This window comes from Lampris incognitus, chromosome 18 (genome assembly GCF_029633865.1).
Source record: "Lampris incognitus isolate fLamInc1 chromosome 18, fLamInc1.hap2, whole genome shotgun sequence".
NCBI lineage: Eukaryota > Metazoa > Chordata > Actinopteri > Lampriformes > Lampridae > Lampris > Lampris incognitus.
In genome coordinates, this window is record NC_079228.1 from 27,778,812 (window position 1) to 27,805,391 (window position 26,580).

At 43.4% G+C, this 26,580-nt stretch overlaps 1 protein-coding gene across 1 annotated transcript in view; it reads right to left on the reverse strand.

Annotated features, from left to right (window-relative positions):
* The window catches only part of LOC130128720 (sodium bicarbonate cotransporter 3-like), an 80,401-nt gene that overhangs the window by 44,544 nt on the left and 9,277 nt on the right, over positions 1-26,580 (reverse strand). The window contains exons 2-3 of the mRNA XM_056298418.1: positions 8,065-8,146; positions 1,096-1,245 (exon numbers count right to left, since the gene is read on the reverse strand). Coding sequence (XP_056154393.1) covers positions 1,096-1,245; positions 8,065-8,146 — 232 coding nt within the window. The remainder of the gene's footprint in view (positions 1-1,095; positions 1,246-8,064; positions 8,147-26,580) is intronic.

Below are 26,580 nucleotides of genomic sequence, written 5' to 3' on the forward strand. Positions count from 1 at the left end.
AAACATGCATGTTAGGGTTAATAATCCTGTCTGTGCCCCTGACCGAGACAATGGAAAGAAGAACTGGAGTTGGTCCCTGGGCGCTGCTCAGTAGCTGCCCGCTGCTCCTACACAGCTAGGATGGGTTAAATACAGAGCATGAATTTCCCCACGGAGATTAATAAAGTATATCAAAATCAAAATAATTGGGATTGTCATTTCAGCCAAAATTGTGCAGCCCTACTCTGAGTTAGCAATACTTAAAGCACAGGTGGTTAGGAGCCCTGTCTGGCAGCTTGTTAGCCTGAATGCAACATGCAGACAATAAACCTTAATGTGATGCAAGCAACATGCACATATGCACACATGCACACCCACACCCACAAACCCACACATTGTCTGAAATGTCAGAGCTTCTACTGAGTGTCAGCGCGAGTCCCCCTTGGCATTTGTTGGCCTTTCACATCGGATGTTTTATTCACTGCAGTCATAAGGCCCAGGCATTACAATAGTGTGTGTCTGAACCTGCGTCATCGCATCGCATAATGATATCTACTTCGTTATTCTCTTTCCTGTCAATCCTCACTGTATTATCAAAAGAAGAAAAAAAATCCTGCACTTGTAATATTTCTGTGGCAGGTAGAAGTGTCCAGTCTCTATTGGAAAAAATCAACTAAAAGAAATGGTAAAGCCCTCTCAAGAGAGATGTAAAACTTCAGTGTTACTACGAGTACTACATGAAGACAACAAACGGTAACAACCATTTACAACCACATAAAATCTGTATAAATTTTATTTTATACAGAGATAAAAAAAACTACATTTGTATGTCACTGCTCTTTGATATACAAGACATTATAAAATAAGGCACATCATGTCTACTAAACAATCCTGGCCTGGTTCAGGTCCCCCCGTCTGTGTCCCACTATAGCAGTCTGGTTATTGCCTTGAGGCAGCAGGTGGCATGCCCTGTGCTTAGTTTCACAACCCAGCGTTAGAAAAAGGCGAAGATGAAAAGAGTGCATGTGTACATGTGCCCTAGGCAGGTTGAAAGCCGTGCTGAGGAGCTGTTATGGTCTTTAGGGCGGGTGTTATGATTTACGGGTAGTTACCAACCGTAAGCGGGTGACTCCCGGCCATCGTCCTTCCCGTCCTCTGAGTCTTTCTCTCTCTTCTTTCGGTGGTGTTTGTGGCCCCGGTGGCGGTGCCTGCGCCTGCTCTCCCGCCCAAGAGGAACGTGGACTCCTACGTACACGGCCCTGTGACCTTGAGGGGGAAAAGACAGGACAGGAATTCAGATTCAAAAAATTTGATTTTACGGCTTCCTTCAAGGGGCATAAACACCAAGACCCAAAAACGGAAACATACCTAAAATAGAAAAGAAAAAGATGAAGAGGGATAGCTATTCCATCACCTGTGTGCGTAGTCTTAGTCAGTCTAGGTACTCAGAGACATAAGGAATTGAAGAATTTCAGGCACACAGCAACTCTATCATCGTATCAATGAATTGTTTTGAGGACAAATTTCTCCACTGCCAATCTAGCCACCCTTTCATGAGTCAAGTCAAGTGAATTTTATTTGTATAGCCCAATAACACAAATTTGTCTCAGGGGGCTTTACAGCAACACATCCTGTCCTTAGACCCTCGCATCGGATAAGGAACAACTCCATATGAAAAAACCTTTAACAGGGAGAAAAAATAGGAAGAAACCTTAGGGAGAGCAACAAAGGAAGGACCTCTCTCCCAAGACGGACATTGTCACCTAGCTCTATAACTACGTATCAAATCACTTGTACTTAAAGGTAGAAGAAGTAGGATTTTCCTAGAAACCAATGTATAGACTCATACAAAAATAATCTGTCTCAGTCATCACTTATGACCCACTAGACGTGTGTGGTGGTGTCTGTATGCTGTGTACGAGACATTTCTGGGCATTAACCTTTGGGCAACGGGACTCTATAAAAATGTAGCGACCAGGTGCCAGATCGAGATCGTAAGCATGCGTACAAGAGGAAGCTATGACCATGGTGGACACAGCGCCAAAAGAGATGCAAATACAGCGAGGAGAAACGCCAAGCGCATGAAACTCGTTCCAAAACCAGAGTGAATCTGTGGTTGGCTTTCACCAGCTGGCGAGCGCTGAAGGAGAGGATGGGGATGAAGAGCGCCGCGGAGTTGGCCTGTGGTCAGGGGGCGTGTCCTTCTGGTAACGTTGAGCCGGGGGGGAGGGGCCAACTTTGAACGTTGTGTTTGCAAACTGCAATAGACTCGTTCTACCCTTGCTTGAGGGTATACAGTGGCACTGAATCCATGTCATAACGCCAATTTATGTTGAGAGGGGAAAACCACCGGATGGATACCAGCTGTTAAGTCTGCTAGCCTTGTATATCCAAATGTAGAATACATTAACATCAAATAGACAATTTCATCTTGTAAAAGCTGCAAAATGTCCCCAGCTGCGGCCAAGCCTCAGATAACCACAGTATGTGATATAAGACAGACACACTTAAACCCTTAGCAAGGAAACAAAGAGCACCTTTCCATTTCCTGTCTGTATTCTGCTTGAAGGAAGAGAGGGGAAGACTGTTGAAAATGTTTTTTTCTCTCCATCTCTTTTCCTCTCATTGCATTTTTTCCATTTCCCTTCATTATTGTTCCTGCCACACGAGAGCTGTATTCTCACATACAAACGTCCTGCTTTCGCCCTACTTTCTCTGCCAGTAGTCATTCTTCACAGATGAGTCATCCCCCTTTGATTTGAGAGGGACCCCGGGAGGAGTGAAAACAAGATGCGTGACTCTGGGGACGGGATAAGAGACTTAAGCATGAGCTTGAGCAGATGGGAGTGAAAAAGGGACTGATAGGCCGACAGACAGGAAAAGACAGAGAAAGATGGAACAAGATGAAAGGGGGCAACATAGAGGGGAAGGAAGGAGAACCTGGCTGGGGTAATAAAAAGAACCAGTGCTCGACAGGGATGACAAAAGGAGAGAAGGGGATAACGCACAGGAGGGAATTGAGTAGGGTGGACCCGCACGGAAACCTATCGAGGAACCACGACTGGGCAGGAGAAAGGGACACACCAAACCATGTGATGAGGATGCTGTAGCGATATTCTTTTTTAAATCCAAGACTGAGCAGTTTTGACACGTCTTAAAAAAAAACCTTCTACTCCAACAAGGGGATGATAGTCACCCTCCTCATGTAAAAACAAAACTAGGGGATTTACCTGCGGATGACATACTTGCTGGCAAAACAAATAGAGTTAATCTAAATTTAACCCAGAACTTCAAATCATACAATAGATTTGTGATCAATTGTGTATATCAACAATTAGTCAATTTCACCCATTTGGCTGTCTTTATAAATCTAGATGAGCGAGTGAGTGATTCTGATTAGTCTGCTATATATCTCAACTGGCACAGGCCCGACGCCAGCTCTGCTCACCGTAACGCAGCCATAGCTTCTATCATAGACGCTGGTGCTGAAACAGAACTGCTCTGAGTTGAAATCCTAACCAGGATTCTGCTGCGTGTGGCACAAATCTTCAATCTTTTGATCTTGTTTTTCAAGCTCCAGTGTTTCCAGCATAGCCTAATTTTACTTTAGGGCAGATAATGAGAAATGTTGTCTCAGCTCAGTGGCCACTTACCATACATTATTTCTGTTAAGACACAGAACTTGAAACTATGGGGGCGTTTACCTTTTGTTTACCTGTTTATCTGTTAAGGTCAGGCATCCTAACAGCGCCCTAGGAATATGTGGGCAGCTAATCGGTATAATCTCCTGCTTCCCTAATTAAAATCAGATGCAGGAAGAGCAGATAAGAGGGTGCTTGGAGTTGAAGAAAGGCTGCAGTACTCGGGTCTAATTTATGAAAATGTTCTTTGAGAGTATCCTTGATGTTGTCATTTCAAAATCATGTCAAAGAATATGAATGTGTTTCAAAATAGCAAACTGGCAACTGTGGTTTTCACAGTGAAATAGAATATGAACTTCCTTTGAACTGTGAAGGCAACTTGTCTGCCGTATAATCATCCGTGATGTTTGCTTACTTTTAATCTTTGACCATGTATGACCGACACCATGTTTAACTTAAGTCTATATTGCTTTGACAGATGTTTAAAGTTGATGTGTAACAAAGCGAAGATAGTGTTATAAAGTGTCTTCTCCATGTGAACAATAAAGACCTATAGTTAACTGTCAGCTGATAGCAGACAAATGTATGAGAAACTCACTGAGTGTAGCAAAGTCTGTACACAGTACTTGGAGAAATGGCCTTGGTGGGATGTGAGCTGGAAAACATGAGATAAGGAGAGGAAGAACAGACAACGGCCCTATAAGAGAGACTGTACTATACTAATCGGCGCGCTTAAGTCCCGATGCTTTGTGAGTCTGTTCATGAGCATAATTAAATGTGACAATACTTTAAGAGATTTTTGTCTCGCTCCTCATTTAATGTCAGAGTGGAATTAAATAATTGCTACAACAGAACAAATCACAGAAAATCTGAGAAAATGAGCAACAGTGACAAAAAGTCAGATGACTAAAGAAGTGCTACTTTAAATAAGTTCAATTTCATCGACGACGAGGCAACCTCCATTACCAAAAAAGTTTATTGATCAAAAGTGTGGCGTTTTAGGGCGTCCAGGTAGCGTAGAGGGCGCCTGGGTAGCATAGCAGTCTATTCTCTTGCCTGCCAACACGGGATTGCCAGTTTGAATCCCCGTGTTACGTCCGGCTTGGTTGGGCGTCCCTACAGACATAATCGGCTGTGTCTGCGGGTGGGAAGCCGGATGTGGGTATGTGTCCTGGTCGCTGCACTAGCGCCTCCTCTGGTCGGTCGGGGCGCCTGTTCAGGGGGGAGGGGGAACTGGGGGAATAGCGTGATCCTCCCACGCGCTACATCCCCCTGGCCAAACTCCTCACTGTCAGGTAAAAAGAAGCAGCTGGTGACTCCACATGTATCGGAGGAGGCATGTGGTAGTCTGCAGCCCTCCCCAGATCGGCAGAGAGGGTGGAGCAGCTACCGGGGCAGCTCAGAGAGCGGGATGATTGGCCAGGTACAATTGGGGAGAAAAAGCAGGGGGGAAAAATAAGTTAAATTTCATCGACGACGAGGCACCCTCCGTTATAATAAAAAAAACAAAATTATTGATCAAAAGTGGCGTTTCTAAGGAGGGTCCCAGTGACTGAAACATCACTCTGGAGGGAGTGTAACACCTCATCATCAATGAAAAGTGAATGTAATCCAAAGATTTAACTATTTGGTAGCGCAGCATCTGCACAGCGAGAGAAAATGTAAATATATAAAAAAAGTAAACATAAAATAAATCCGTCCACAAAATTCGGTTATATGGAGAGGACGTTGTCACTCAGAATAAATTCCTTCTGCACAAGTCATCCAAATAAACTGTTCAAACGTAGGCGAGTTATTTTTCGATGCTTGTGTTTACATGCCCAAAGCATGCAATCTAAATAACTTTTGGATATGTGCAGAATATACACTGCCTGCAATCAGGCTCTTGTGTATATTCTTTCTTTCGAGCCTGATACCATTGTGTCAAATAACCATTTTTAATCTTTCAAGCTCTATTGCCAAGAGACCACTTTTGTTTACCACATTTGACACTTTCTCTGGAAAGTTGCAAACATCACTTACCCAAACAGATCAAACCCAGAGGAGAGAAAGTAGTTATAAGTTGAATTTCAAAATTGCATATATATGAAATATTAAAATATTAAAGTCAGTATAAATGTGGCTACGGGCTGATGTGTTATCACAGGAGCATCTCAGGGGGCTGGGAAACCAATCACGTTTTCCAAAGCCTTTTTAATCTGAATACTAGATTTTGTCAAACAGAAGACACAGCAAACCCATATTAATGAAGTGTGTGGATACCTTGCGTTACCATTTACATCATGCACCTGATCAAGTTTATAGTTATACATCCACCATCACTTTTTGTCTGTGTAAAACAGCCATTTTCCCTTGAGGAGGAGCTAAAGGAGAGTCAGGATGGGTTGAACCTGCCAAAAACTGCATCTGCTCCCCCTGAGGAACAAATCCAGCATTACCTGTTCTGTCTATTCACGGCACTGTCAGAAATCACAACAGAGAACCGTTCAGGAGATGAATGAAAAATGAAACATGAACAAAGTTAATGTGCAATCCTCTGTCAGGTCAGACAATTTTTATTTTGTTAATCAAAATCTATAGTGTTTCGGGGCAACCGGGTAGCGTAGCGGTCTATTCCATTGTCTACCAACATGGGGATCGCCAGTTCGAATCCCCGTGTTACCTCTGGCATGGTCAGGCATCCCTACAGACACAACTGTTCGTGTCTGCAGGTGGGAAGCCGGATGCGGGTACGTGTCCTGGTCAGGCCTGCACTAGCGCCTCCTCTGGTCGGTCGAGGCGCCTGTCCAGGGGGGAGGGGGAACTGGGCGGAATCGCGTGATTCTCCCATTTGCTACATCCCCCTGGTGAAACTCCTCACTGTCAGGTGAAAAGAAGCAGCTGGCGACTCCACATGCATCGGAGGAGGCATTTGGTAGTCTGCAGTCCTCCCCAGACCGGCACAGGGGGTGGAGCTGCGACCGGGACGGCTTGGAAGAGTGGAGTAATTGGCCAAGTACAATTGGGGAGAAAAAGGCCAAAAAAAGCCACAAAAAAAAAAACAACAATTTAGACAAACACTGGCAGTAGAATGGGTTGTACTGAAGAGCTCAGTGTCTTTCAACATGGTACCACCATAGGATGCCCCCTTTCCAACAAGTCAGTTCATCAAATTTCTGCCCTGCTAGATGTGCCCCGGGCAACTGTAAGTCTGTTATTGTGAAATGGAAACGTCTTGACGCAACAACAGCTCAGCCATGAAGCAGTAGGCCACACAAGACCACAGAACAGGATCGCCGAGCACTGAAGCACGTAGCGCATAAAAACCGTCTCTCCTCAGTTGCACCACTCACTACTGAGTTCTAAACTGCTTCTGGAAGCAATTTCAGCACAAGACCTGTTTGTTGGGAGCTTCATGAAATGGGTTTCCATGGCCGAGCAGCCGCACACAAGCATAAGATCACCATACGCAATGCCAAGCGTCGGCTGGAGTGATGTAAAGCACACTGCCATAGGACTGTGGAGCAGTGGAAACATGTTCTTTGGAGAGATGAATCACGCTTCACGATCTGCCAAATGAATCTGGTAGCGGGGGACTAACTCCATATCAATATCCATGGTTTTGCAATGAGATCTTCAACAAACATGTATGGGTGTGATGTTCGGGTGGCCACATACTTTTAGCCTTTTAGTATATCTCAGCATTTGACCACTAAAGGCTCTTCTTCTTGATCTCCTGCATGTGTGCTTGTTCCATGGTTTGTTTTTGTCTGTGTGACATACCATTGTATTCTTGCCTGGTGGCGCCATTAGTGACGTAGAGGGTTGCGGGAAATGCATGTGATTCCATCTGAGATGTTCAACTGAGACGCATTAATGCAATTTGAATCGGATAGCAAACCACATATGAATATGATTAGGATCGATTTAGCAAAAAAAAAAAAAAAAAAAAAAAAGGAAAAAAAAGTCATATTCCATGGGTTTTTTTTCCAACTGTAGAGACTAAAGAACCGCAACCTGATTCAAATCAGATATGCCAAGTGGGATTTGGGCTGCTCCTCTGAAAACAGCCGAAGAGCATCTACGTATCAAGCCATATCAAGTTGGCAAGGGACTAAGAAACAAATATCCGAGAGCCACTGTCAACTGTGGCACTGTCCACATCAACAGTCCCTGTTTAAATGGCCCCCATTTCCAGCTTTGTGGCGATTAGAATCAAATCACACAAAAATATAGAGTTGTGTTGAGAAGTTGTAGGCAGAGGTACTGGGTAACCTCTGTACTTTGGGGTAATATCATTGAAACGATACTAACAATATAATAAAAATGCCCTGCACTTCACTCTCTGGCATGCAGTACAAAATTACCCACCTCATCCCACCTCAACAGGGCAACATTTAGCAGGAAGGCAAATAAGGACATTTAGCTAAAGGGGGAGTCTTTCAGTGAAGTGGCACTGACTTACTTTCCAGCTCCTCTTTCTCATAGTTAGTGTGGGTTGTGGAGCTGGTCTTCCCCAGGTCAACGATCGCCTCCTCATCTAGGCCCTGCGAAAGAGGGAGACCAAAGAACATAGAAGTGGGGAGAGAGAGAGAGAGACAGAGACAGAGAGACAGAGAGAGAGCGTTAAAGACATTATAGACTGTAAGGAAGTCATGATATCTCTGCCCATTAGTAGTTAAATGTAACATAACAAGATGTCTCTAGCAAATATTTTTTTTAGTTAATTGTTTTACTATTTAAAAAACCCCGAAACATTTTATTCATGAAGGCCACATCTTTGGGTGATTAAGAAAGACTGAGCTTCAAATACTCCGTCCAACTGGTATTCATAGTGGTTGGATAGCAATTTAAAGCACACAATAGTTATAGCTTGTGGTTACAGATGGACTTGGGGAAAGGATGCACCCAAGAGCATGGAAACGAAAATCACAAACTGAGGTCTGTTGTTATGAATTACGAGTATTCTTGTCACCACAAAACAGAGCAGGTAGATGTCACAGTATGAGCCATATGCCACTAAAATACTGACCAATGACAGCGTTGCCGCTCTGCTTTACAAACATCCTGGCAAAGCAGCTTAGTCCATCAACAGGACCAAAGCAGAAAACACAGCCTCCAATAAAGTGTAGCCTACTTGATAGCTGGTTGGCTGTGGTAATCAATGTCAATGAAAATTTATCCAATATTACTCCATCTGACAAATAAAAACAGATGTAATCAATGTACAGCTTATCTAACAGATATGCTGTATCTGCTTTTCATTACCAACCTCAAATATGGTTCATTGTTGAGGGTATCATGCCTTAATGATGACAAATTTAAACATGTGCTATCTCCTGCACACAAATCAGGTTGCAAGAGAAAATACACGCATTACAAAGGCCCGACTGCAAGAAGAACGATTCACGGCAACATAAAAGGGCCGGGCCAGATTCCTTATTAAATTAAAAAGGTTGTGATATCATAGTCATGATGGCACATCATGAGACATTAAGACCCAATTAGTAGTGCACCAAATTGTCAGGATTTGTTAAAAGTGAAGCCCTTTTGCATTTTTTAATCATATCATTACAGCCCATGACAACATTTTAAATGCTAAAACAAACAGGCTGAAACTTTCACAACCTTTAAACCAAAATCTAGTTTGGTCTAATTAGCAACCTTGTTATCTGTGTTCACTCCAATTCCCTGCCTTCAACACAGACAGCAGCAGGGACACAGTCTCCAATTACTACAGCATGTGTGACCAGTGCACAACTAATTTAATGGGAAAGTCACTATGGTCTGCCACCAGGATATAGCCAAAAATAAAAGGTTTTTTTAGTTCACACTGCTGCTGCAAACATTAACGAGGGAGTCATAATCTCTCTGCGACTAGAACCACAAACAAAAGAGTGGATTGAAAGTCAAATCGCTGCAACACATTTTAACAATGCCACAAATCGCCTCAACACAATTTATCAAAACCACATTTTAGCTCCCTGATCTGCTTTAGTGTCATTTTAGTTCACCGCACTAATGAGGCTACCGCTTCCAACTGTTCCAAAGAACGCAAAGGGAACAGGCAGAGAGAATGGACAAAAACTTGGGCCAAGCCTGCACACCGTGATCACAGTCTATTTGGGAGAGTCATAATCTGGTTATGACTGAAGAGGAACAGGTTATTTTAGATAGGCAGTCACAGGTAACGCAGAATACAAGGTTGACACTGAGCTAATGTCAGCGTTAGGTCTGCCAGACACGTTAAGGAAAATGGGCTAGAACAGGGTTGTAAATTTGTGATGGTTGAATGAGCCAGAGAGTGGAAACAGGCCTCAGCATTTTTTAATGAACACTAGTTGCTCTGTACCTTAAAAAAGACGGTGACAAATTGCAGGCAACAGCTTATGAGTGGGGGGCGGGGGGGGGTTTAAAAGTAGATTCTCCCACTGCTGTTGGCTACAACTGGTTTATTGACTTAAAAGACATGCCCTATAATGCACCCACTGTATTTGTAGAAATCTTCAAAATATGAAACATTTCATCTTTTATGCTCTTATCTGTTCTATTTAATAGTTTTGCACTGTAATGATGTAGGCAGTTCACATGATCAGACGGTATTGCAGTGAGTTGTAATCTGCAATTGTGCCGTCTGAAGCACAAGGGCGACACGGTGGTGCAGTGGGTAGTACTGTCGCCTCACAGCAAGAAGGTCTTGGGTTCGAACCCCGGGGTTGTCCAACCTTGGGGGTCATCCCAGATTTCCGCTGTGTGGAGTTTCCATGTTTTCCCATTGTCTGCGGTGGGTTTTCTCCTGGTGTTCCGGTTTCCCCCACCATCAAAAAAGACATGCATGTTAGGGTTAATACTGCTGTCTGTGCCCCTGACCCGAGGCATGGCAAGATGAACTGAAGTTGGTCCCGGGGGGCTGCACGGCGGCTGCCCACTGCTCCTAGCTACACAGCTAGGATGGGTTAAATGCAGAGCATAATTTCCCTATGGGGATCAATAAAATATCTCAAAAAAAAAAAAAAAAATCAAAAGCGTTTTGATGCAACAAAATCCCCCATTGGAGAAGGATTTCGATCACTCCAACCAATCACAGACAAGTACCAGAGTGAAATCAATGGATGACAATGATGTTAGCCATGCTTTGGACAGATACAGGATATGTGGGTGATATCACGGTTTTGCTACGTTTGCTATGGCCCCAGTTACTGGGGCATGCTGACCTCTTCTCCACTGAGCATACTGAGATTTCATTTTGATGGGGATCACGTATACTGGTCCTCTGCACCGGTCCTCTTTGCCAGACACACAGACACACTAAAAGTCTGAAACGAGCACAAAAATATGCACACACAAGCCATTCCATGCAGATAGGGCCCCCACTTGGCTGATACCCCCAGAGGCAGAGAAGCAACAAAAAAAGGTCAGAAGACAGGAGCGCCATCTTGAATGGGAACAAACAACTGACAGATAGCGACACAATAAACATTTCCCGAAGACCTCAAAATACAAGTGCGTCCTTTGAATAAAAACCAAATAAAGAACAAAAACTCTCTCACACATAAAGGCTAAGGAGGCAAAACTGAAACAAAACATACCAAGAAATCAGCTTAAATGTAATTCGAGCACGGTGTTGACCACAAATACATCCGGCCGTAAATAGAGTTTGAATAATAAATTATTACTTTTCCAATGCATTCCTTTCTTTGAGGTTTTTGTCAATAAAAAAATGGTCATGTGTAGTCAAGTCATGGAGACATGAAACGGGAAATGGCTGTGATCCACTGTGGCTGTCCTCAATGATGTTCAGATTTGTTTCCATATATTACCATACTAATCACTCTCCTGATAGAACCTCCATCTTGGAAGGAAGATGACATCTGTATGTGCATGCACGTGTGTGTGCGCGCACTGTGTCCACATAGTGCCACTGTGTGTGTGTGTGTGTGTGTGTGTGTGTGTGTGTGAGAGAGACTCCCACACACTGGTGGATATGCATAATAATGAGCTTAGCTGCCCTCTGACAGTTTCTTGATGACAAATGCTAATAATCCAACAGCAGTGAGACTGAGGGGGAGCCCGGAAATGAACCCCATACTGGGAACAAAAGTTGTTTTTGTTTTTTTCTTCATGGCAGACCATGGTGACTAAATTAGCCTGTTCTGGTCGCTGCTAATGATAATGATGGAGAAGAGCGTAGAGCTGTTGGGATTATCTGGTCTAATACCCTGAGCACAACAATTCAAGTCAAGCCACTCAGGTAGACAGAAGGTGAATGTTTTGGTCCACAGGTCACAGTGGCTGGTTCATCTCAAAATTAACTTCACAGGTAATATGTTTGCAGTTTATATGTAGTCAATCCATGCTCTTAGAACAAGTGAAAAAGACGTGACTGTAAGAACATCCACTTGTTTCCAATGCATCTTATCTGGTCTCAGGAACGTCCACAAAACAAGTACTAACATCTTGAAGCCATTCGGAAGACAGCACAACTCCACTAATACTTAGGGGGGAAAAAATAATCTGCAAACAAGTTGATTTGTATAGTAAACAAGTAAATGTGTTCGCTTGATTTTTTTTCATTCTTTTCAAGATTTTAAGATGTTATGCTAATTTATATGACTTGTTGCGATGGATATTTTGGTAGAGGGGCCTGTCAGGAATTGTCAGGAATTCAATAAGCCAGTTTTTGCAACCACGGTAAACCTAGCCTACCTATTAGTTTTATGACTAGTGCTATTCTAAAGCTTCTTAACATTTGTCTTCCATAAATATGTTCACCTTTACTTTGTATATCACAACTGTCTGCAAATGTGTATTATGCTTTTTATGAATGGTGTTTTCATGTGCAGAACTTGATAAGGTTAAGGTCTGTTGTGCCCTTTCAAATAATCTCAACACAAACGATGCAACCTGTGAGGCAGCTTTTGGTCTAAAATAACCTGGCCAAGGTTGGCCAGTGTGCCCAGAGAGCACAGCTGTGGCTAGGCTGCAGGAGCCATGCCAGGGGGTGGGGATGAAGGGCAGGCATGGAACTGCCATCTGAGTAGCGACACCAGCCCACATAAATAGAGCATCAATAGGGGGGTGATGACAAAAGGTCTTAGAACAGACGAGTCGACACAGGACTAAAAAAAATGACGATCTCGAACTCAGGATTTGGAATCCTTAATATGCAAATGTAGAAGACTGAACTCAAAATGAAGTTTTAAAATAAACAGTAGTGGTCCGGTGCAACTTGGGCTGTGTTGAGACGGGCAACACTGGGTTAACTTGGCCTAGTTCAGAGTAGCTACAGTAGAGTGGTCTGAGATAAGAAGTTAAGATTTTTGATCAAAAACATTTCTGACAATTCAGCTGTTTCCATTACCGCCGGTAAACTTGCTGACATCGCCAGCCTCTTCTCTGGGGAAACAATTTCAAAGCCATCCCCAAAAGTACATGACCAAATAAGTACATGGCAGCATGCAGCAGCATGTAAACTCAAGTACAGTCTTCATTGTGAAGGACATGCCAAGGTTGAAACAAAGCAGTACAGAGTCATTCTTTTGGTTAAGTTCTCTGTACTATTACAATATTTTTTCTTAATGTATTGCTTATCATGTTGTCACTATTCACCATTAGCCTAGTTTTGCAAGTAGTCTGCAACGTTGACTGAGTTTGCATGTATATTGACAATCCAGAATGACTCAAAATACTCAAATGTTTAGCTCATAAATTAGGCTGGAAGAGTAGATTAAAGGTTCATGAGACCACCTAGCCAGAGGATCCTGATTCAAGCAGCGATGTAGGCAATCTTGCACTTTACTGAAGTGTCCACTTAATGCTGGGGTGCCCAACCAGTCGATCGCGATCTGATTGCCAGTCGATCGCGAGATGATTTTGAAAAATGGAGTTAGATTTTGAAAAAATAAATAAATTTAAACAAAAAACCGGCAGTCCCTTGTGTTCACATCTTGACTGACATCGAATCTGACTAACCATTAAGAGGCAAGGTCAGCGTAGTCCTGTATTAGATTCAACATCAATTAAGATATTATTGGCAACGATCTCACTCGCAAGCTCTGACGTATGAAGGTGTAACCTTAGATTCACTGTCAGCGTCAAAGTGGAGAAGAGGAGACAAGAGCCGTGACCAACGTTAACAAGATTGACTTCTCTTTAATTTTCTTTTGTGTGTTAGAAGACAAATGTAACCCGGTTATTATTTTGGTTTCATAAAGTTTATTATTTTGGTACAGTTGTACTATATTGAAATATGTATATGATTGTTTTCTTATACTTGCCCGTTGTACATAAGTCAAGGGTCACGGTGAAGGGAGGGGCAAGCGGTTGTAAAGAAGGAAGAGAAGAAGAAGAGGAAGAGGAGGAAGAAGGAGGAGGAGGAGGAGGGAGACGGTAGACGGTAGATTCAAGGCTGGTGAAGAGGAGACAGTTAGAAAACGTAGCAAACGTCAGTCTTACAGTTTGCAGCTTTAATCGCACAATATTCGAAGGCGTAAGCTATACGTGTGATGTAAAGTAAACGTCGGTTAGATGTTACTGCGTGATTCTCCAGTTCATCGTGACTGTAGTTAGCAGCTAGTTAGCTAAACTAGCTTAAGTAGTAACCTTGTTTGCTAGCTCAATGAACATACGCAGCTATTAAACGAAGACTCGCACGGGATCAGACACACCAGATAGTGGGTTTGAGCGGCCAGGGTTTGCTCAAACTTCCTCTGGCTACGTGGTATTCTCACGTTGGAACAAGTCACCAGCAGCAAGCCTTTCGTCTCCTTCTCATTCGCGCGCACCGCTATTTCCTGAACATTCTGGAACTGCCATTCCCCTGAACTGGGTGAGTACGTTTGTCCGTTTAGCTCGCAAGAGTGAAGATAACATCGGTTGGATGCGTGAAATCAGGCCTGCAACGAGGGTGGGATTTTTGAGGACCTCTTTAGCAGTTTGATAGATGACGGTTTTAGTTTAGTTAATGTTTAATATTGCAGCGAATTCGGGGGGGGGCAGCAGCCGTGGGAAGCGCCACAGCCGGGACGCGAACCCGTGTTTCCTGCACCACAGGCGACAACATTAACCAGTCGACGAAAGGGTCCGACCCGTTAGCCAAGGGCTACCGAGCCTATTCATCCGTGATAGTTACAATATGATGTTTGATTTGGAATATTGAAAAAGGTACCTACTTTAATTTTGCATTTGAACTGTATTGAGTCTGATATAGTGAAAGTGCACCATTTATTTTTTGTTTTGTTTTTGTTTTTACAATAACTAAACATTTCAAATTGCAACTTTGTCTTGTTTGATTATTCATATAAAGGTTATCCATTTCATTGGGAATTTGTATAATTAGGGAACCAAAACTAAGATTAATATAAATTGGATTACAGTGAGAGAACCTAGGGCCCTGCCCTCTATAGTCACGGGGTAAAAGGGGCTACACAAACAACAAAAATGGCAGAAACCAAAAGATCAAAAAATTATCATATTCACAATGAATGGGAGGAAGCCTATTTTGTCATTTATTCCAACGCAAAATCCATCTGTCTGATCTGCAGTGCTAGTGCGGCCATACCGAAGAAGGGTAATTTGGAGCAGCATTTTAAAACGGTGCACAAAAGCTATGATACAGATTCCCCAGTGAAACCAGCTCTACGAACCAGAAAATTGCAGGGATTGAAGTCTTAGTTAGCAGCGTAACAGTCCATTTTTACGAGACCCAACACCAAGGGTAAGGCTGCAACGATAGCATCGTATCGCGTCAAGTCATGTTCTTGCTAAGCATAAGAAATCTATCAAAGATGGCGAAATTGTGAAAGAGGCATTTGCTGTGGCTGTGGATGCCCTCTTCGGTGATTTCAAGAATAAAACGGACATTGTGAATGCCATTAAAGACGTTCAACTATCCCAGAATACTGTTACATGGCGCTGTGAGGAATGGCTGAGAATCTTCATGAGCAACTGAAGAAGGACACAGGCATGTGGGTGGTTTTCCCTCCAGATTGACGAGTCAACCGTTATGGTAGATGTGGCACAGTTCTTGAAGACATGAGCACAAAAGAAGAGCTGCTCATCATTTTACCACTTAACGGAAAGACTAGAGGCAAAGATCTTTTTCAAGCATTCATGGAATTCGTTAACCAGAATAAACTGCCCCTTTTTAAACTCATCTCCAAAGGCGGCATGGTGGTTCAGTGGTTAGCGCTGTCGCCTCACAGCAAGAAGGTCCTAGGTTCGAACCCCGGGGTTGTCCAACCTTGGGGGGGGGGTCATCCCAGGTCCTTTCTGTGTGGAGTCTGCATGTTCTCCCCGTGTCTGCGTGGGTTTCCCCCATCAAAAAGACATGCATGTTAGGGTTAATACTCCTGTCTATGCCCCTGACCGAGGCATGGAAAGATGAACTGGAGTTGGTCCCCGGGCGCTGCACGGCGGCTGCCCACTGCTCCTAACTACACAGCTAGGATGGGTTAAATGCAGAGGAAGAATTCCCCCACGGGGATCATCAAAGTAGTAAAATAAAAATAAATAAATAAATGACAGCTGAGGGCGCATCTGCTATGGAAGGCCGTATTAATGGATTCGTTGGATTGCGCAAGCAAAGTGATTCTTTCCCGGGCTTTCTTAATTATCATTGCATAATTCACCAACAAGCGCTGTGTAGGAAGATCTTAAACATGAAAGTGATGGATATTGCTATGAAAATTGTGTGTTCAGTTAGGGCAAGGAGCCTACAGAGGAGGCTATTTCGTGCACACATGGAGGAGATGGGTGGAACACACAGACCCTGTTGCTACATACGGATGTAAGGTAGCTGAGCAGAGGCAAATTTTTGGAGATTCAGTGAGTTGATGCCTGAAATCAGAGATTTTCTCAAGCTCGTTAAACATGCCGAATAGACCTTTTTAGAGCCTATGTAATGATTACATCAGGGCGTAAGCTGGAGGCAAAACAAAGCCAGAAGCAGTAACGTTAAATACGAATCACGTCCTCAGGCAAGCGTACATCATCTAGCTAACGTTAGCGAACATGTCTTCATGCTGTGTTTTTGGGTGCCAGAATCGAAGAAGTAATACACTAAACTTGAAGTTTTATCGCATACCAGCTGCCACTCCCAGTCAAAAAAGATCGGAGGCAACTGTGGTTAAACGCGATAAGACGAAAGGATTGGACTGAGGAGATCATAAAAAATGGTCGCGTTTGCAGCGCACACTTCATATCAGGTAAGTAAGGTAGCGTTAAACTATACTTTTGTCTGTTGTAGGTATGGATATTTGCCTCCAGCTAAGCTCCGCCCACAAAAAAGTCACAATGTTTACTAACTGAAAAGGGGTCTATATACACAGCTAGAGGACAACGAGTGGCTTTTGGATTTGGCATTCCTAACCGATCTCACCAGCATGCTGAATGAGCTGAATTTAGAACTACAGGGGAAGGATAAATGTGTAATCATCATGATCAGCTTAGTGAACGCGTTTGAAAAGCAAGCTCTGACTGTTGTCAAGTAGGCTGCAATGCAGTGACCTGCGAAACTTTGCTCACATGCAGGCAGAACTTAAAACGTCAAGGTACCGACACAGCACAGCTTGGTAATAATGCACATTATGAGGCGCAAGTTCAGAGCATCTTGTCAGAGTTTGATAGGCGCTTTACTGACTTTGCATCCATTGAACCTGTTGCCAGCTATCTGTGTTTTCCATTTAGAGGTATTGATGTAGATGACACTGCCTCCAAAGTGGCATCACTGTTTCACCTGGACAGCCCTGCTGTGGAGAATGAGATCCTCACACTTCAAACTGACATTGAGATTAAATCCACAAGGGATGAAGGGAGCGTTCTGGGAGCTACTGCTGCAGTTAAAGTACCCTAACCTCAGGAGATGCGCCATGAACTTAACAGCACTTTTTGGATCAACCTACCTGTGTGAATCTGCTTTTTCTCACATGAAGATCATTAAGTCGAAGTACAGATCCACAATGACAGATGACCGCCTTCTGGCCTGCCTAAGGCTTGCAACCAGCTGCTATAACCCTGACTATGAGAAACTAGCCTCCTCCTCCCAGTGCCAGCAGTCCCACTAAGGTAGAGGATGACATTTATATCTACTTTTCTAACAGAGAACTATAGTGTACAGTGGCTGTATTATTTTCTGTTTGTCGTGTGTATTGAATGGGTATTACAGTAATACGGGTCCATGTTTGGGTTAGTAAATCTCGGCTGGCTGACATGTAAAAGTAGATCTTGGTTCAAAAAAGGTTGGGCACCCCTGACTTAATGCCAATAAAAACCAGGGTGTCCGGGTAGCGTAGCAGTCTATTCCGTTGCCTACCAACATGGGGATCAATCAGTCTATCAGGTTGCATTTTATATAGCACTTTTCTAGCTGCAACAGCCACTTGAAGCGCTTAATATACATATATACATGAAATATACATGAAACATCAGTCGCCGGTTTAAACCCCCATGTTGCCTCTGGCTTGGTCGGGTGTCCCTACAGACACAATTGGCCGCATCTGTGGGTGGGAAGCTGGATGTGGGTATGTGATGTGGTTGCTGCACTAGCGTCGCCTCTGGTCAGTCGGGGTGCCTGTTTGGGGGGGAGGGGAACTGGGGGAAATAGCGTGATCCTCCCACATGCTACGTCCCCCTGGCAAAACTCCTCACTGTCAGGTGAAAAGATGCAACTGGCGACTCCACATGTATCAGAGGAGGCATGTGGTAGTCTGCAGCCCTCCCCAGATCGGCAGAGGGGGTGGAGCAGTGACCAGGACGGCTCAGAAGAGTGGGGTGATTGGCCAGATACAATTGGGGAGAAAAGGGGGGGGGCTAGAAAAACCAGAGGCAATGTTGTGTAGCCAAGGGGAAGTGGAAAAATGGGGATAAATAAAGTTTAATGTACAATTTATTATTTGAATGTCGTGTCCTGTCTATCACTGCCCTGAATAAAACAGTCAGAATATGCTCTATTAGCTGGGATAGAAGGTTATGCAAACACGTTTTTTTTTTTTTTTTTTTTTTGTATTTGGTTTTTAGTCTGTTTGACATCTGTCTCAATGGTATTATTCATAAACCTCTGTTTAGACAAGAAGGATGTATTTAAAGATACTACGTGTAAACAGTTTATATCGAGTTTGACCTCCTCGTGCTGCTACACCATGGAAATATTTCTTGGAGGACTCGTCCTGTCCTACTGTCCCAGCCAGTGAGATTAGAGATGTCAAGGGGTGTAGGAAATAATAATCAACGGCCCTTTAGTCGTGCCAGGAAACAAAATGCCCCCTGAAGTGTGAGGGAAGAGGAATGGGAAGCATGCACGGAGTCTGATTCACGATTAGTCTCTCCTAGTATAACTCACACCCCTTGTGGAGAGTCGTGTGTGTGTGTGTGTGTGTGTGTGTGTGTGTGTGTGTGTGTGTGTGTGTGTGTGTGTGTGTCTTCCTCTTCTTCTCACGGGTGCCTTGCTAAAATGCTGTTGGCAACAACCAGGGAGAATTTTGGGCACCGAATGACTCATACTCACTGGCACTGAGCATCATCTCCTTTTATTTAGTCTGAAGATCTACCGGCTCTAGTCTGAACATTGTCACTCATACAACACCAGTTCTAAAAAAAAAACTGTGAAGGAACTTGACTTTTAAAGGACTAAGGACACGGTGTTGTGTTGCTGTAAAGCTCCTTGAGGCAAATTTGTAATTTGTGATATTGGGCTATACAAATAAAATTGACTTGAATTTTAAAGTATTAATTATTCTTAAGGGTTCCTGTCTTTTTTTCTGACAAGCATCAGCACTGCAGGCAACTTCAGATATTCGTTTTTTAGGGGTCCAAGCAACAATAACTGTTTTTTAATAAGGATTATATTATCATTGTTATTATTATTGTTGTCGTTTCTGCAAAATTCTCCCCTAAAAGTGTCTGGGCAGCAAACTTGGTAGGTAGGTTCCAGACCTGGTAATGATCTTACAGTAGAGATATTACCTTGACACACCTCTAGGGGGCGCTATAACAAGCACATTTACGTTTTGGGTCATATCTCAGGCTCTATGGAATTTTTGCGAAAGCTCCCGAATCTAACGCACCCATTTGTGCATATTTCGCCTACCGCCTTTCCCACCATTTTCAAAAAACGTAAAATGAACTTGTCTGAGGCTTTTCATCCGATTCGCATAAAATTTGGTATGCGTCATCTCCAGACAATGCTGATAAAAAGTTATGTCATTCCATTTCGAAGTAACATGTCAATCAAAATTTAAGGTGTGGCCCATAGTTATTCTATTGCCTATATCTAGTGATGTGATTGTCCAAACTTAATGAACCTTTTCACGCACAATCACCACATTCTTTGGAAGCATGCCAAATTTTGTGAAATTCCGTCCATAGGGGGGCGCTACAACTGACACATAACATCTCAAAAACCGCTTGATCAAAAAATCTGAAATTTGGTATACTTATACTTGGACCCATTTGGCTACATTGCCTAAAGTGCTGATTGGCTGGATTACCAAAATGGCTGCCAAACAGCCAATCAAAATTCAGCAGCTAATATCTGCTAGTGTGAATGGCCAATCTTCATGAAACTTGATAGGCTTATTCTTTGTGGCACATAGAAGCCATGTACCAAATATGAAACAGATCAGACACATGGCGTTGCAATACTGCTTGGACCCCATTAATCGCCACTTGCGGCTATATTTTTGTTTGTTTGGGTTTTTTTTACCCCCCCCCTTTCTCCCCAATTGTACCTGGCCAATCACTTTGCTTTCCGGAGCCATCCTGGTTGCTGTTCCACCCCCTCTGCCAATCCAGGGAGGGCTGCAGACTACCACATGCCTCCTCCGATACATGTGGAGTCGCCAGCTGCTTCTTTTCACCTGACAGTGAGGAGTCTCGCCAGGGGGACGTGCACATGGGAGGATCACGTTATTCCCTCCAGTTCCCCCTTCCCCCCAAACAGACGCCTTGACCAACCAGAGGCGCTAGTGCAGTGATCAGGACACATACCCACATCCGGCTTCCCACCCGCAGACCACATCCGGCTTCCCACCCGCAGACACGGCCAGTCGACTCTGTGCCTAACTGTAGTCCACTGACTTCCGGTTTCTACTGCAGCAGTCATACCATTTCTGCTAATGACAATGGCATATTTTTCATGATGCCAGCAAAATTTACCAAGGATAAATGTCAACGACATGCACAGAATTGTCGACAAACTTTCACCTGCACCTACCAGCAAAAAGGTGAAAAGTTTCAAGTTGTACATATCAAGTTACGTCTACAATTCTATCAGGCATCACTAAAAATATGCCATTGTCAATAGCACATGCCAACAAACAGGAAACTGTTATGACCACTGCAGTAGAAACCAGAAGTCAATGGACTACAGTTATGCACAGAGCCGATTGTGTCTGTAGGGATGCCTGACCAAGCCGGAGGTAACACAGAGATTCAAACCATCTATCCCCGTGTTGGTAGGCAATGGAATAGACCGCTATGCTACCTGGACACCCCAACTTCAGATATTCTTATTAATTAAGCCGATTTATTTTCTATAGGCTGAGCCACAAATACTGATACTGAGTGCAATTACCAGATTGTCTTGAGTTTTCAGGACAGAATGGTCCCAAGCTGCGTGTTATTCCCAAATGATGTACAAACCCCAATTCCAATGAAGTTGGGACGTTGTGTAAAACGTGAATAAAAACAGAATACAATGATTTGCAAATCCTTTTAGACCTATATTCAATTCAATACACTACAAAGACAAGATATTTAATGTTCAAACTGATAAACTTTGTTTTTTGCAAATATTCACTCATTTTGAATTTGATGCCTGCAACACGTTCCAAAGAAGCTGGGACAGGGGCAACAAAAGACTGGGAAAGTTGAAGAATGCTCAAAAAACACCTGTTTGGAACATTCCACAGGTGAACAGGCTAATTGGAAACAGGTGAGTGTCATGATTGGGTATAAAAGGAGCATCCCCGAAAGGCTCGGTCGTTCACAAGCAAGGATGGGGCGAGGTTCACCACTTAGTGAACAACTGCATAGCAAATAGTCCAACAGTTTAAGAAAAATGTTTCTCAACATACAATTGCAAGGAATTTAGGGATTTCATCATCTACAGTCCATAATATCATCAAAAGATTCAGAGAATCCAGAGAAATCTCTGCACGTAAGTGGCAAGGCCGAAAACCAACTTTAAATACCCGTGACCTTCGATCCCTCAGGCGGCACTGCATTAAAAACCAACATCATTCTGTAAAGGATATTACCACGTGGGCTCAGGAGCACTTTGGAAAACCATTGTCAGTTAACACAGTTCATCGCTACAACTACAAGTGCAAGTTAAAACTCTACCATGCAAAGCGAAAGCCATATATCAACAACACCCAGAAACGCCGCCGGCTTCTCTGGGCCCAAGCTCATCTGAGATGGACTGACGCAAAGCGGAAAAGTGTGCTGTGGTCTGACGAGTCCACATTTCAAATTGTTTTTGGAAATCATGGACGTCGTGTCCTCTGGGCTAAAGAGGAAAAGGACCATCCAGATTGTTATCAGCGCAAAGCTCAAAAGGCAGCATCTGTGATGGTATGGGGGTGTGTTAGTGCCCATGGCATGGGTAGCTTGCACATCTGTGAAGGCACCATTAATGCTGAAAGGAACATACAGGTTTTGGAGCAACATATGCTGCCATCCAAGCGACGTCTTTTTCAGGGACGTCTCTGCTTATTTCAGCAAGACAATGCCAAGCCACATTCTGCACGTGTTACAACAGCGTGGCTTCGTAGTAAAAGAGTGCGGGTACTAGACTGGCCTGCCTGCAGTCCAGACCTGTCTCCCATTGAAAATGTGTGGTGCATTATGAAGCGCTAAATATGACAACGGAGACCCCGGACTGTTGAGCAACTGAAGTCGTACATCAAGCAAGAATGGGAAAGAATTCCACCTACAAAGCTTCAACAATTAGTGTCCTCAGTTCCCAAACGCTTACTGAGTGTTGTTAAAAGGAAAGGTGATGTAACGCAGTGGTAAACATGTCCCTGTCCCAGCTTTTTGGGAACATGTTGCAGGCATCAAATTCAAAATGAGTGAATATTTGCAGAACAACAATAAAGTTTATCAGTTTGAACATTAAATATCTTGTTTTGCAGTGTATTCAATTGAATATAGGTTGAAAAGGATTTGCAAATCATTGTATTCTGTTTTTACTTACGTTTTACTCAACGTCCCAACTTCATTGGAATTGGGGTTTGTAATTAATTCCTTAATTACTGCATCTCCACCAGAAAATATGGTTGGTTTAAAATAAATTATTTATAGAAACTTCCTTAGATGATTATATTTTAGAAGACAAGAATTCGATTTCGGTCCAAACTTGTATAGTTTGCAGTTTTTTTAGCTACCACATATCTATCAAGTTCATATCTATATATTACTTAGACACTCATTTATACTCAATACATACTGTCTTTGCACCAACAGCTGAAGTCGATCACTTTCAGCATTTATAGATTTTAAGACCTTTGAATGAGAAAGGGGACAGTGAGAGGTAAATGCTTGCCATCTTAAGGGGTGGGAGTGTGAAATGCCCTTGAAAGTAACCTTAAGTTCACTTCACCCGTCAAGCATGATGCTTTCAAAGTTCCATGTTGTTGGCAGATAATGATGAGGTGGCAGTCCTGTGTGTGCTCATCTGAGAAAAAGCCTGGTTCAATAATTAATAACACTTCTAATAATGATAGACAGACCCATGTGCTATGTAATTTAGAGAGTGCAGCGCGACAAGAGGAAACGGAAACATATGAAACCATTACACCGATTCCTATGTATCGCCTATAGCCTTTGCCAGGCAAAAAGGCATGTGCCATATAGTCCTTATTAATTCCATGTGCGTGTGTGCGTGATGGTTATGCTTGCATCTTATGGCAACTTGGGTCATGATGTGGTGGGATTTTGTTCAAAAATAGGCCACTTACATTTCACCAGAACCTCTATGCGTAAACAGAAAGCCAAATTAAACTTCGCACGAAGCCAAGAAAATAACAGGGTTGACTTTACTGCAATTTCTAATACACAGAAAAGATACCACATGTTCCACTACATCTCTTACATGTTTTCCTGGTTGGTCAGGGGAAAAAAATGGAGGTGGGCCACACGTGAAGAAGGCAGAGAGAATGTGCGGTGTCTTCGTTTGCAGACTATTTTGAACAAACCAAGCAGCCAGGTTAAGAAATAATGACCCCTCCAATTGACCATTTTTTATTTGAAGTTCATATGCAGTGTGCCTGATATAGTATCATTGCATCACAGCAGGCCTGTTCATTACATTGCTGGCCATCTTATTACACGCTGTTCAATGATAATGATTTACATGTTGAGCACACTCAGCACAAGTTAATGTGCTACGATACTGCAAATGACTTACTTATATAAAGACACTAAAACTAGGTATGCTGGCGAGAATTATATTTAAGGTACACATTTGATTTTTTTTTTATTTGATTTTTTTATATACTTTATTGATCCCCATGGGAAAATTCTTTCTGCATTTAACTCATCCTAGCCATGTTGTTAGGAGGAGTGGGCAGCCACTGTGCAGCACCAGGGGACCAACTCCAGTTCGTCTTGCTATGCCTCGGTCAGGGGCACAGACAGGAGTATTAACCCTAACATGCATGTCTTTTTGATGGTGGGGGAAACCGGAGCACCTGGAGAAAACCCACTACAGACACGGGAAGAACATGCAAACTCCACACAGAGGATGACCTGGGATGACCCCCAAGGTTGGACAACCCTGGCGTTTGAACCCAGGACCTTCTTACTGTGAAGCAACAGCGCTAACCACTGCGCCACCGTGCCACCACAGTGCACTGAAGGAGGAGGAGGAAATGTTTTCCTCCTTCCCCTTGCAGCTGAAGGTAATATGTATATTCCCACAATTTAGTTTTACATAGTTTCTTTTAAAAGTAATGTTATAACACAAGTCCTAATCATGCTAGCAGGTTTATGTAGGGAGCAATTGCACGGCTCAACAGCCAACCACCAGGTCAGTTAACTAGCCCAAAATTGACAACCATCAGACAGCCAACTAATCATGTTCCCTGTAACCCAAATTCCTTGCCGGCTTTTCTTTACTGTGTCCTGATCAAGCCTGTGAGAGGAGTAAAATTGCAAAAGACCCTTACTGGGCGTCTCTGTCTCACACTACCAGAAACATGAGGATCCACCACGAATGAGAATCCGGACAAATTTATTGACAATCAATCTAAGGTTAAGTCAGCAAATAGTACACTAATCTGAAAACAAAAAAGGCCGCAAAAAAACAAAAACAAAAAAAAACACTCATGACTGATGGCACTTGCAAAACCGTGCAAGTCAGGTTAATACCAAGTTAAAAAACGTTAAATACATGAACAGACAACTGATGAGCCATCAAAATGTTGTTTTCCCCCTTGAATCTTTGCACGTTAAGCAACGTTGAGTTTAACCTCCTAGTAAATCTACTGTCAAGGACCTAATAAGCAATCAAGTCGATAATGATTAATACATATTCCTTTCACTTGTGGAGACTCCTCACCAAACTTGGAGCAGACATGGCAAACAGGGCACTGAGAGGACCTCAATCTTCCTTGTGTCCACTGCAAACCCAAGTTTGGCAACATGAAGCTAGTGGGCATATTTTTGTCCACAGACATCAAAAAGGCTTTTTTTTTATGCCACGGTTCCATCTTTGACAGGATGGAGGGCATCTGAGTGAGGCCAGACACATGGGAACACACAGGCACAAACACACTATACACACACAGGCATCTCCATGCAGGCAGGCTGCAATCACCACACACACACACACACACACACACACACACACACACACACACACACACACACACACACACACACACACACACACACACACACACACACACACACACACACACACACAGACTTGCACACGTTTCCACAAAAATCTTCTTCTCTGTACATACACCTGACTGCAACAGCACTTGTAAGAATTTATGCCTCGCCCTTTATCCTCCTGGGTCTATCCATCTTCGGTTCAGCGCTTTTAACTAGCCTGAATGAGACCAGGCATGTAAGTGAATTCCCCTCAAGTCAAATATACATCTTTTTTATTGTGAACAAGCACCTTGTTTTGTTTGGATTCAGTCACCTCTGCATAACCATTTTTCACCCTCCCCTCTCTCTCGAGCCTCTCGTTTCCTTCCTGCCTGCCTGTTCTCCTTGCCCCGCTGTTTCCAGCAGCCATATCTCTCTTTGTCCGTTTCCTCCTGTTCTGGCTCCTCAAGGGGATCAAAAAGCCAGCGAGATCCTTTCCATTTCAAGGAGCATGGCTGGCGAGGCAGGGCTCTCTCACCGCTCGTCTTCCTTCAACTCGCTCTACCTCCATCTGTCTTATCTCCCTGTATGGCGGCACTGAACACCTGCCCCTCTCATCAGCACAAGCCACTACCACTACTTCATTGAAGAACACCAAAGCATGAGAAAAGAGAGGCACGCACAAATCCGGCAAAAAGCAAAACGAACCACATCTGTACAGCCAGTGGTAAGTACACAAATGCAAAGCATAACTTTTAGACACACAATAGAGTGAACACACACACACACACACACACACACACACACACACACACACACACACACACACACACACACACACACACACACACAGAAGATGAAACCTACCGTAAGCACATGCTCCCCTTCGCTTTGTGCCTCCATTTAGACTAAAACATCAGCAACAGCCGAAGCGACTGTTCCTTTTCTATGTTGGTTCTCTCTCCTACAGATACATGTGCGTGTGCGTGTATGGTTATGAATGTGGGTCTGAGCGTAGAGATGCTAGTCTGCTGTCTGCCTCAGCTCATCTGTTTATACAGAGAGAGGGGAGAGACAGAGCGAGAGATGCCTTAAAACAGACTTGCTTCGCTCTGTGCTGACAGCCTGCTCTTTGCTCAGCAGCCAATCTCTTGCCACCATG